The sequence below is a fragment of the Neoarius graeffei genome, chromosome 10 (assembly GCF_027579695.1).
Source record: "Neoarius graeffei isolate fNeoGra1 chromosome 10, fNeoGra1.pri, whole genome shotgun sequence".
In the NCBI taxonomy this organism is placed as follows: Eukaryota; Metazoa; Chordata; class Actinopteri; order Siluriformes; family Ariidae; genus Neoarius; species Neoarius graeffei.
The window spans coordinates 57572791-57585321 of NC_083578.1; the positions used below are offsets into that span (position 1 = coordinate 57572791).

Here is a 12531-nt window from a genome sequence, read left to right on the forward strand (position 1 = left end):
AGCCAAACGGAAGTATGAACGTGAAGAAAACATGAGGGAACTGCTACTACACAAACTGGAGGAAAAAAATAATCTTACATGATAGTAGTCATGATTTACATTCCACAGAATAATGACTGTTTTATTATGGAGGTTAGAGGTCGTGGTCTGACCATGTAATGTGTTATAAACACTTCAGTGTTCCAAATGTGTTTGTCCTTCAGACTGTAAGAATGCACCATCGTGGAATATTTAAATCATTTATTTGTACAATAAAAACAGAAGATTCAGCATTCTTCTAGCACCATATAGCACAAATGATCTTTTTTACAGAGCCCTCAGTGAGCTTCTACTTGCGTGGATCTACCCAGGCAAAGAAACTACACCTTGCCTGTGGGTTGGACGCGTGACCCTGAGGACGGGCGCATACAAAAAACTGGCGGCCCAGATTTGGTCCAGGTTTCTTTACAGTCCGCAGCACACATGGCTCACTGTGTGCATTACAGAGTGGTGGCTGGGGTGGTCCATGCAAAACTGATTTCCAAAAGTCTGGGCAGGACCCTCTCTTGTTCTCCTGATTGGGCGTGGTGTTGCTCTGGATCCGACCCGGACGACGATCTTCATCTTCCTTAGTTTTCGTGAACCTAAAGTTACTTGTTTCACCCTTCACTTTCGCTTCAGTGTGGCACTCTGTAAGCGTGCTGTGGGTTGCAGTGCAGCTGTTGACATTTTCTGTACCTTCGTGGATCTCGGGCACGATATCCTTACTCTTCAAACCTGTCTCAGTGTTCTCACCTGAGCTTCGGCTCTGGCATGAAGATACCACAGGGGTCAGTTTAGGTTTAAAGAAGGTCAGAAGACTTCCCTGAGGTTTAATAGCCTTTTTAGCATGTTTTATTTTTTTCCCTTTGAATGCAGAAGACTCTGGTAGTCCATCTGAAGGTCTCTTGCTCCCAGAACTGACACCTGCTGCTAGAGGATTGAGGTTCTCACGAATCTCCCCAGCCTCTTGAGATCCAGGCAAAGGTTTTTCAATGTCTTTGCAATCTGCATGTTGGTCAGAAACCTTAACAAGAAAGCGCAAGAGTTTCTGTTGCTTCCCCATGAATTCTGGCATATAACAGGTGCACAGAGCTGGGCACTTAGGACTGGGTACAAAAGTACAGTTTAGCTTAGCCCATATGGGACAGTGATCAGAACCCTCCACTTCTGGCATGATATCTGCATTCAGAAAATCTGTCTCAACTAGCAAACGATTGGCAAAAATATAGTCAATGCGGGTGCCGTAGTTGGTTTGCCTAGCACCCGTCCGTGTAGACCAGCATGTGAAGGCGTTGGTGCGTGTAGGATGGAAATGGCGAAAGGTATCAATAAAATTACCACCAGACACACAATTCTGGGAGGGCTCAGAACCTTCCTCCTCATCATTCATGTTTTGTGCTGGCCCAAACAGGAAGCTGTCCAACCACTTTCTTCCTGGATTGTCCTCAAAGTTCTCCTGTGCAACATGAACATAAAAATGAGTTTGGAGATGGTGCGTGTTCCATCATTCCAATTATTCATAACACTTAAGAGGCCAACAACAACAGGGGATAATCTTCACATCAATGTTCAGAAAATGATCAAAATCAACAAACAAGTAAAAGCTTATGTTGATCAAATTCCGAAGGCGAAGAATCACTGCATGTGCCATGTGTTTTAGTGTAGTATTCTGAAAACGTACCACATCATCTGGATCACAATGGTCTATGGGTCTGTGAGAGGTGTTTATATCACCCAAAATGATCACATGGCTAGAGAGGATAACAGCAATAAAAATTTAAATAAAAATGCAATAAATGGTACAATGCTAGTAAAAGCTTAAAGCGCAAAAATAATGTTGCTCTGGATCAACTCTTTCTTACCTTTGAGGCCCCATAATTGCCTCAGCTCTGCTCTGTAGGAGCTTGTAAAACTGCAGTTTAAACAGCTTTCTCTCTGGCTTTTCTGGATCTGCACGTGGGCAATACACATTGATGATGGTCAGTGTTTCAAATCCTGTTGCGTCCCTGTGGAGAACATGTACCATGCACACCATTTTCAAAAAGTTGTGCAAGTCTTACATCAGTATAATAAGAGAAAATCATTCTGCATATGTAGAACAAATTTCCAATGCTAAAACATATACAGGAAATATTAGAATACTGAAAAAGCCCAAAGTTCATTAGAATATCAGCATGTCCTGATCGGTTTCCCCTCCATGTCTTTGGAAGACTATCTACATGATGCCAAATGGTCCATGACAGCACTATATTGGTTGTAGAGAACCTGGCTTTGGCAGATGTACACTATATGGCCAAAAGTATGTGAATATCTGACCATCACATCCGTATGTGGGTCTTTCTCCAAAATTGTCTAGAATGTCTTTGCATGCTGTAGCATTATATTTTCCATTTGCTAGAACCAAGGGGTCTAGGTCAAACCTGTTCCAGAATGACAATGCCCTTGTGCACAAAGAAAGATCTATGGAGACCTGTGGCTTGCCAAAGTTAGTGTGGAAGCACTCGAGTGGCCGACACAAAGCCCGGACCTCAGCCCCACTTTGCGATGAACTGGAACACTGACAGCACACCAGGTCTCCTCACACACCATCAGTGGCTGACCAAATAGCTAAATTTGTAATGGGATATCCAACAAACACATATGGGTGTGACTGGTCAGGTGTTGTCAAAATTTTGGCCATACAGTGTGTAATATATAGGTGATATAACACGATGGCGTGAAGGTAACTTCCCATCTTCAAGTGGTGAATATATTTCACGAGTGAGCAAAGCAAAAGTGTGATTTTTTTTAACACAAGAAGATAAACTTCATATCGTATCACCGTATAATATTGTCTATATAATATAGACAAATCCATAACAAAAAAAGCAGGTTAATCAAAAGAATTTTAATTTTGAACCAGTTCATCATTTTGACAACACACATCAAATCAGCGGGAAAACACTGGGAGCGACGTCATCGGAGTGAAACCTGTCACTCAGATCCGGGATGTATTTTGTATGAAAAAGACAAGTATTTCAATACGAGAAAATAAACTACATATCTTTAAGCCAATGTGTGATTTTCTTTTTATTATATGAGTGATTCCACGCTTATGGGTACTGAAATGGGGACATGAACTTATTTTTAAAAATTCACCTAAAACCATTTCTTTTTTTTACCATCAGGTCACAAAACATGTAATCTTTAATGAATGATATGTTAAAAGATAACTTTAATTTTCTGAGATGTAATAAAAACATATTTATATGCCAAAGTCAGAACGTAACAGAAGTGTTGTGGACATATATATTCTCAATTTTAACAATGTAGAATTACTTTTTGAAACATAGGAAGGTGATGTTTTAGCAAATATAATTAATAAACATGTGTAGTAGAATAAACATACACATTCTTTCAATAAGATTAACATGGTATATAGCTAGATTGTAATTAATTTGTAACACGCGAGATGGACAATCGTAACAGAAGTAATGTAACAGACATCATTTTGGAACTCATAGGCTTGACTTTGGCATATAAATATGTTTTTATTACATCTCAGAAAATTAAAGTTATCTTTTAACATATCATTCATTAAAGATTACATGTTTTGTGACCTGATGGTAAAAAAAGAAATGGTTTTAGGTGAATAAGTTCATGTCCCCATTTCAGTACCCATAAGCGTGGAATCACTCATATAGACACATTCACACACACACCAAAAAAAAAAAAGTACCCAAATTTATCAAAACAATTCATCAATTTCCTCATGAGTGACATTCAGAGATTTGTGTCATGGTTTTGGAAGTAGCACTCATGAAAAGTACAAGTGATGTATTTCCCAGTAAAACACTCATGTCCATATACAGGGTTAGTCAAAATTATGTTGACACTAATGGATTATTTTTATTATTCTTTAAACGTTACTGTTGCTCGCTGGTTTTTGTGTGTTGAACACGATGGCGAACAGGCTGAGACCGTCCTGTAAATCTTGCACATATGATGCATGTTTTGTGAATAAATGGTTTCTACCATTAAAAAGTGTTAACATAATTTTGACTAACCCTGTATAAGTGGACACAAGGAAAAAAATAGACGCGTTTTACTGTGAAATATGCCATAATAACCATATAAATGCGGATCTGAGTGACAATTTCCAATATTTCAGTCCAATGACGTCACTCCCAGTGTTTTCCCGCTGACTTGATGCATGTCAAAATGGCGAACCTGTTCAAAATTAAAATTCTTTTGATTAACTTGCTTTCTTTTTTTTTTTGCTATGGATGTGTCCATATAATTTAAAGATTATTATACAGTGGCGCAAAGATATGAAGTTTATCTTCTTGTGCTGAAAAATATATTGCTTGTTTGCTACGCTCACTCGTGAAATATATTCACCACTCAAAATAAAACTTCATTTCTTCGCACCACCATGTAATATCCTCTCACATTCATTCATATATATTTAAAAAAAAAAAAAAAAAAAAAACACACACCACCACACACACGTGTGTGTGTGTGCACGCAAGGATTGGCCAAGGTTGGCTGACATAATGCACAGTAGTTCCACCACTGATTAAGCAATGTATCTCATAACATCAAAAATTTAAAAAATGGATATGGTGTGAGTCAGTCATGGTATATTCTGGATAGACCATGAACTGACATCACAATTTTTAAAATTAAAAAAAAAAAATATATATATATATATATATATATATATATATATATATATATATATTTTTTTTTTTTTTTTAAATTAACAAATTAAGGTGACAGGTCGATGTATCAAAAAAAGAAAAATAGTGGAGCTTGAATAACCCCTAGGTACTTGAATTGCCCGCTGCCTCATGCCTGTGAAAGAAAACGGGCTGGAAAAACACCACGCGCTAACGTTTAGACTTGGGTACGGAAACAGCCAAAGTTTATCCTCATTATAATATTATAATGAGCAAGGTCGTAACAAACATGGCGGAACTGGCGGTGTCCGACACAGAAGCAAGCGCTCGAGATCCAGAAATATTTATTTGGCTTGTCTGCCATGTGCCCCCCTCCCTGGCACGTTTTGCCTCTGACAACGTCAGATACTTCCTTAAAATAGTCATTTTTTGGTCTGGATTTAGGAGTCTTCATTCTGACCCGCACATGACCTCACATGACTTTTCTGAACTGGCTGCCAAGCGGTTTGTAAAACAGACCAATAAGTGGTTAAGACAACCCCACATTAGGAAATAATTGAAACAAAATGATGCAGCTATGGGGATGAGTATCAGCTCACACAATTCAGAAAGGGGAGTGGATTAAATGATTCCTGAACCTGCACATCGACCTTTGTCACTAAGTGCATAAACAAGTTCCAGTTAATTCAAAATGCAGCAGCAGGGGCGTCACTAGGAATTAAGCTTTACTGGGGCACTCCCCTGACACACACACACACAAAATGCCCCCCCTGCCCACCCCGCACAATGCACCTTAACGTTCCTGTCCCCAACCTATGCAAAGTGGATAATTCTCATGCTCTCGTGGATGAAGTTATGCGAGGAATAGGTCAACGAGACAGAAAACACATCCCAATCCCCAAAAAATTTATTGCTGGCATTTGGGCTTTTAATGCATGCTGATGCTAAACATGTCACCTCAACTCTCACGATTCACGAACTTAGCTGGTTAGTTATGACTGACTAGCACATAGCCTACAACCTTAATCTTACCTCTCTCACCCTCCTCCTCATCTGTCACTGTTTCCCTGCCCCTGTCTCTGCTTCATGAGAAGAATTGTCTGATATCCATCTGGAAAAGTAATTTAATATCGTTTAATTCGATGTAGTTTAATGGGTTTGTTAGAATATGGTTTGCTTAGTTTTGTTGCAAAAACTTCACACTACCTTAACTCATCCAAAGCCCGTTCTCTGACTCATCCAAAGAGTAGACTCATCTCTACAGTAGGCTAAATGGACTCATGGCACGCCGCACGCACGCTATGTTTACAGTGAGAATCTCCCAGACCAATCAGAAAATTAGTTAGAAAGAAGAGGCGATAGAAGTTTGAAACACACTCTGTCCTACAACTTACAGTAGATAAATGATCTGCCAAAGAAACTAGTTTGTTACGAAAATCTTTCAACATTTTTTTACTGGGGCACGTGCCCCAGTAAAAAAGGCCTAGTGACGCCCCTGTGCAGCAGCAAGAGTCCTTACTAGAACTAGAAGATATGACATCACCCCCATCTTATCCACATTGCATTGGTTCCCAATTAAATTTCGTATTGATTATAAAATTCTACTGTTGACCTACGGTATAAAAGCACTGAATGGTCTCACGCCACAGTACCCAAGCGAACTTCTGGTCCTTTATGACCCGCCACACCTACTTAGATCAAAAGGTGCAGGCACCTCATATAGTGAAGGCCACAGCAGGGGGCAGAGCCTTTTCTTACAAAGCCCCACAGTTATGGAACAGCTTTCCGAGTAGCATTCAGGACTCAGACACAGTCTCAGTGTTTAAGTCTAGGCTGAAAACATATTTGTTTAGTCAAGCCTTTTGTTAATAGTTTTTATTAGGTAAAAGGAGTAGATCTGGAGGGTCCTCAGGCATAGAATGTTTTGGTAAACTGGGATGTATGGATGCTGTCCCCCCCCTCCCGTTTGTTGATGGTGTAGTGGCTGATTGCTTTATGTCCCAGGGATCCCTCATGTTTATATGTTACCTTCTGGCTCTCCCTTTTAGTTATGCAGTCATAGTTAGTCTTGCTGGAGTCTCTTCTTGCACTCAGCACAAAATGTTCTTATTCTTTAGGTGACATTGGGCATACCTAACAACCTGTGCTTTCCCTCTCTGTTGGGTTACATGTCGATCTTGAGACACCAGTGGTGCTGAACTCTTCTGCTCCTCGGACCTGCCTGATCCATCCTGATGCCCTACGTCTGGCTGGAGTCTCATCACATCGCTCCTGTGGAGGACGGCCCCATATGGACAGTCGAAAGTCGCACTTGGAAGATGGCTCTGGACACTTATGCCGCTTTTCCACTACAAACGCGGCTGAGCCGTGCCGTGCCGAGTCGAGCTGAGCGGAGCTGTTGGAGTTGCATTTCGACTACAACCGCGCTGAACCGTGCTGGCTGGAAGTGGGTGGACACATTGGGTGGAGTTAGCGAAAGTGGGTGGACGTCACGTGATGTCGTTAAGCAGCGCAAACAGTGACATCAGTGACAGTGGCGGAACAAGTCAGAGCCGGGCCGGGGGCGGGGCAAATGACCGGGCCCTTTATTAAAGCTTATCATAACATCATTTTAGGCTACAAAATGTCCGCAACTGCGGTGTTTACCAATTTCAACACTACCGGGTGCAACTATGTTATTTAGTACATCAAGTCCTTCAAACGAACATGTAACTCAGAAACAAAAAACATTAGGATACTGTACATGGCTCATAATAAAACATCAATAGCCTATACTGCGCACATTATTTGAAGGGCATACGAATGAGCGCTCAGAGGTTGCAACGGTGACAGGAAGAGTCAGAAATAAAAGGAGGGCGGTGCAAACCTCACTGAATGCACTGTGTTTACCAATTTCAACACTACGGGGTGCAACTATGTTATTTTGTACATTAAGTCCTTCAAACGAACATGTAACTCAGAAACAAAAAAACAGGTGACATACTGTACATGGCTCATAATAAAACATCAATAGCCTACTGCGCGCATTATTTGAAGGGCATACGACGAGCCTTGCGCTCCGCGAACTCGTCCACGATGCTCTGTATGTCACTGATTCAGTGATCTTTTAAGCGGTAGTCTCACGACCCGGAGAGTAAACAATAAACATGGAGGACATGGAGTCATTAGTGTTGCTGGTCTTGGTGCTGTGGCTTGTTGTCACCGACAACGCCAACAGATGCTGGCAAGAGTGTATAGATGAGGCGAGGCGCATAAGGCTTCAGAAATTCTCGTAATTCATAATTCTTCTCCTTCCGGGTTTGCGGTGTTTACAGATCCCAGCGTGCTCGCGGGGCATGTGTGGGCATGTGAGGACACGCCTCCTCACCAATCAGTGCACAGGGGAGTGTCTGCTCACGCCCCCAACCTCAGTCGGCACGGCTTGGCTCGCTTCAGCCCCACTCCAAAACGGTGCGAGTTTTAGGGGCTAAGCAGGGCTGAAGCGAGCCGAGTCGTGCTGGTTTTTGGTAGTCGAAACGCGAGCCGTGTCGGGCTGAAGTGAGCTGAAGCGAGCTGAAGTGAGCTGAAAAAGGGTAGTGGAAAAGGGCCATTACAGTACTGCATTTATGTCTGACGACTACAGTTGACTTGCTAACTTTATGACTGCAGTTGTCATGAACAGTTTTGCACTCAAGTTTCCATCAATGAACAGTTTATAACTAACAAAACAGACTTCATGTTAAAACTAATGATTTTCCTGGTTACACAGTTATACTTTGTGACTATATAGGACACGGTTATAGAAGCAAGTTATTTATAGTCACGTTGTCTGTTATCACCCAAATGAGGATGGGTTCCCTTTTGAGTCTGGTTCCTCTCAAGGTTTCGTCATGCTGTCTGAGGGAGGTTTTCCTTGCCACCGTTGTCACAGGCTCGATAACTGGAGATAAAATTAGTTCATGTTTAAAGTCCTTAATTTTCTGTAAAGCTGCTTTGCGGCAATGTCTGTTGTTAAACGCACTATACAAATAAACTTGACAATTTCAAGCTATACAGCCAACTCGTCTTTTTTTTTTACATTAAAAGACAAAAATAGAAAAAAAAAAAAGTCATTAATACAATCCAAACAAAAACGTTAACATTTCAGCCAGAGGGATTTTCAACTGAACACATTAAAATAACCACACAAATAAAGAGTTTTAACAGCGTTCTGATTTTGAGTCAGTAATTGTTTTTATGTACTGCTTGGTCTCTTTTTCAAATCCCCAAAATAATGGTTTAGTAACCGATTCAAGTCACAGCTGTGGCTCCGCAAGCATTTCTGTGTGTGCAGATCTACATACGCATCATGATCATGCCTAGTGAGGCAGATGATAGCATGGCGATAGATAGATAGATAGATAGATAGATAGATAGATAGATAGATAGATAGATAGATAGACAGTTTTAAAAAAATAGCATGGTACATTGCACATGCGCAGGTTGAAGGTTGCACCGATGTAAACAACAAACATGGCTGCCTTCAGTCAGTTTATGCCAAGATCCAAACAAACATTTAGTTTGGAATTTTTTGATGAGGGATACAAATCAAAAATATACCATGCACTGAGAGGCACCAGGAATTATGAATTCTCTTCATTAACTGGCACAGTATTATTTTCTTCAGGGCTGTGCCCCTCACAAAATAATACTAGGCCAGTCACCTCATAATTTCACCCGGAGCCTCTCAGTGCATGGTGTATTTGATTACTATGCAATGTACGTACTGAACTACAGTGGTGCTTGAAAGTTTGTGAACCCTTTAGAATTTTCTATATTTCTGCATAAATATGACCTAAAACAACATCAGATTTTCACACAAGTCCTAAAAGTAGATAAAGAGAACCCAGTTAAACAAATGAGACAAAAATATTATACTTGGTCATTTATTTATTGAGGAAAATCATCCAATATTACATATCTGTGAGTGGCAAAAGTATGTGAACCTCTAGGATTAGCAGTTAATTTGAAGGTGAAATTAGAGTCAGGTGTTTTCAATCAATGGGATGACAAATCAGATGTGAGTGGGCACCCTGTTTTATTTAAAGAACAGGGATCTATCAAAGTCTGATCTTCACAACGCATGTTTGTGGAAGTGTATCATGGCACGAACAAAGATTTCTGAGGACCTCAAAAAAAGTGTTGTTGATTCTCATCAGGCTGGAAAAGTTTACAAAGCCATCTCTAAAGAGTTTGGACTCCACCAATCCAGTCAGACAGATTGTGTAGAAAGGGAGGAAATTCAAGACCACTGTTACCCTCCCCATGAATGATCGACAAACAAAGATCACTCCAAGAGCAAGGCGTGTAATAGTCGGCGAAGTCACAAAGGACCCCAGGGTAATTTCTAAGCAACTGAAGGCCCCTCTCACATTGGCTAATGTTTATGAGTCCACCATTAACAGAACACTGAACAACAATGAGGTGCATGGCAGGGTTGCAAGGAGAAAGCCACCGCTCTCCAAAAAGAACGTTGCTGCTCGTTTGCAGTTTGCTAAAGATGGTGGGGACAAGCCAGAAGGCTACTGGAAAAATGTTTTGTGGACGGATGAGACCAAAATAGAACATTTTGGTTTAAATGAGAAGCGTTATGTTTGGCAAAAGGAAAACACTGCATTCCAGTATAAGAACTTTATCCCATCTGTGAAACATGGTGGTGGTAGTATCATGGTTTGGGCCTGTTTTGTTGCATCTGGGCCAGGACGGCTTGCCATCATTGATGGAAAATGAATTCTGAATTATACCAGCGAATTCTAAAGGAAAATGTCAGGACATCTGTCCATGAACTGAATCTCAGGAGAAGGTGGGTCATGCAGCAAGACAACGACCCTAAGCACACAAGTCATTCTACCAAAGAATGGTTAAAGAAGAATAAAGTTAATGTTTTGGAATGGCCAAGTCAAAGTCCTGACCTTAATCCAATCGAAATGTTGTGGAAGGACCTGAAGCGAGCAGTTCATGTGAGGAAACCCACCAACATCCCAGAGTTGAAGCTGTTCTGTATGGAGGAATGGGCTAAAATTCCTCCAAGCTGGTGTGCAGGACTGATCAACAGTTACCGGAAACGTTTAGTTGCAGTTATTGCTGCACAAGGGAGTCACACCAGATACTGAAATCAAAGATTCACATACTTTTGCCACTCACAGATACGTAATATTGGATCATTTTCCTCAATAAATAAATGACCAAGTATAATATTTTTGTCTCATTTGTTTATCTACTTTTAGGAGTTGTGTGAAAATCTGATGATGTTTTAGGTCATATTTATGCAGAGATATAGAAAATTCTAAAGGGTTCACAAACTTTCAAGCACTACTGTATACTTAACATGGTCAAGATTAAGTAGAACAGTATAGGTTTACTCTGAATGCTTGAACTTGTGTTGAGTGATGACCGCTCGTCCTTCATTATCAAGTGACTGGAGCTCCTCTATGGCGAATTCCCCCTGATCACCATAGCAACCAACAGCCTCTCTGTGGTTGACCAGGCGACCTGTCAGTCCTTCTTCTGCGGCGAATGGGGTGGCGGAGTCTTTACAAAACGTCGCTACCCCTGTTTAGATAAAGTGTAGTGATGACAAAAACCAAACACCAATTTCGTCCATACATACAAATACAAAAAAACACAATTATAAACGAAAAAACAGTGGTAATATTTTCCACCCAGGCCCCTCCACACGAGCTGGGGAAGCTAGCATACCCGAGTAGCCAGTGCGCCCCCGGCTAAAGCTGAAATAAGAGTTGTATCCATCCACAATTGCAGTCCTTTCGTCCAGCAGGTCGCCTAAGAGCATGAGGGCAGAATTCAGTTTTATTAAAAACATGCCAAAGGTTTGCAACTAGCTCTCGTTAGTTTACTAGAACAACTGACATGCTGAACTGGCTCCACACTAACTGTCCTTGTTCTCGTTTCCGCTGTTACTTACGCGTCACTTTGGTTTCCTGCACACATATTACATCAGCGTCGAACGAATCAAGCGCCGACTTGATCCCGTTTTTAAAGGTTCTTATGCCATTTATATTCCAACTGACAATCTTCATGTTTTGGATTGACTGCCCACCCACTCCATCAACCGCATGCAGGTCTGCAAGCGGGAACTGTGGAGAGAAAAAAAACACCACACACCTCTCGCGAGATCTTAAAATCGCGCTCTTGCTGCCATCAGTGTGAGAGAAACATGAAAATACGAATGCCTGATGTGCGCTTCAGTTCAGTTTAGTTTAGTTTAGTTAGTTATTGTTCCTTCCAGTAGGTCCTGCACCCTGAATTATAGCTGTACAGTGTGCAGCCCGGTCTAATATAACAGCTGACGCGTTAGATTAAAATCACATGCGCAGAAGTTTGCACACCCATTATTTACATCAGAATAATTTGCCGTTTCACGAGCTCCTGTGTGCAAGTTGTCTTGTCATAAAATAGTTCCAGCATAAAGCTATATGTATAATGTTTCGATATGCCATCTTATGATTAGAAAACGCCCTTTATGGGCGGGCGCATGCGCAGAAACCTTTAGAAAGGTTAAGGCGCATGCGCAGAAACATTTAGTGCTGGCTGAGAGCTAAATCCTGACAAAAATTCGTTCTTGTAGGACTTGTTTACTTCTGTGGGAAATTATGCCCCTCGAGTCGTCTTGTTTCTAACCAACACATGGCCCAATATTTACAACATTCAAGACTATCTTGGGTGGGGAAAAACTCAAAAGGGTGTAATTACAGCAGCTTGTGGAAAACAGAGAACAATTAGAGTCCAGTGCATCAGTAATCACAGTTAGGGAAAGTTTCTAACAGCAGTCATGGAGGAAACTGAGCTGTGGTTTTACAGGTGATGAAAA

At 41.1% G+C, this 12531-nt stretch overlaps 1 protein-coding gene across 1 annotated transcript; it reads right to left on the bottom strand.

Moving 5' to 3' along the window:
- Positions 1-225: 225 nt before the first annotated feature.
- Positions 226-12161, bottom strand: apex2 (APEX nuclease (apurinic/apyrimidinic endonuclease) 2). Its single transcript, XM_060931932.1, has 6 exons — positions 11626-12161; positions 11400-11483; positions 11063-11252; positions 1884-2027; positions 1703-1772; positions 226-1477 (listed from the first exon to the last, which is right to left on the bottom strand). Exons 1-6 carry the CDS (start codon positions 11738-11740, stop codon positions 329-331), a joined length of 1752 nt encoding a protein of 583 aa, XP_060787915.1. The 5' UTR covers positions 11741-12161; the 3' UTR covers positions 226-328.
- Between the last annotated feature and the right edge of the window lie 370 nt (positions 12162-12531).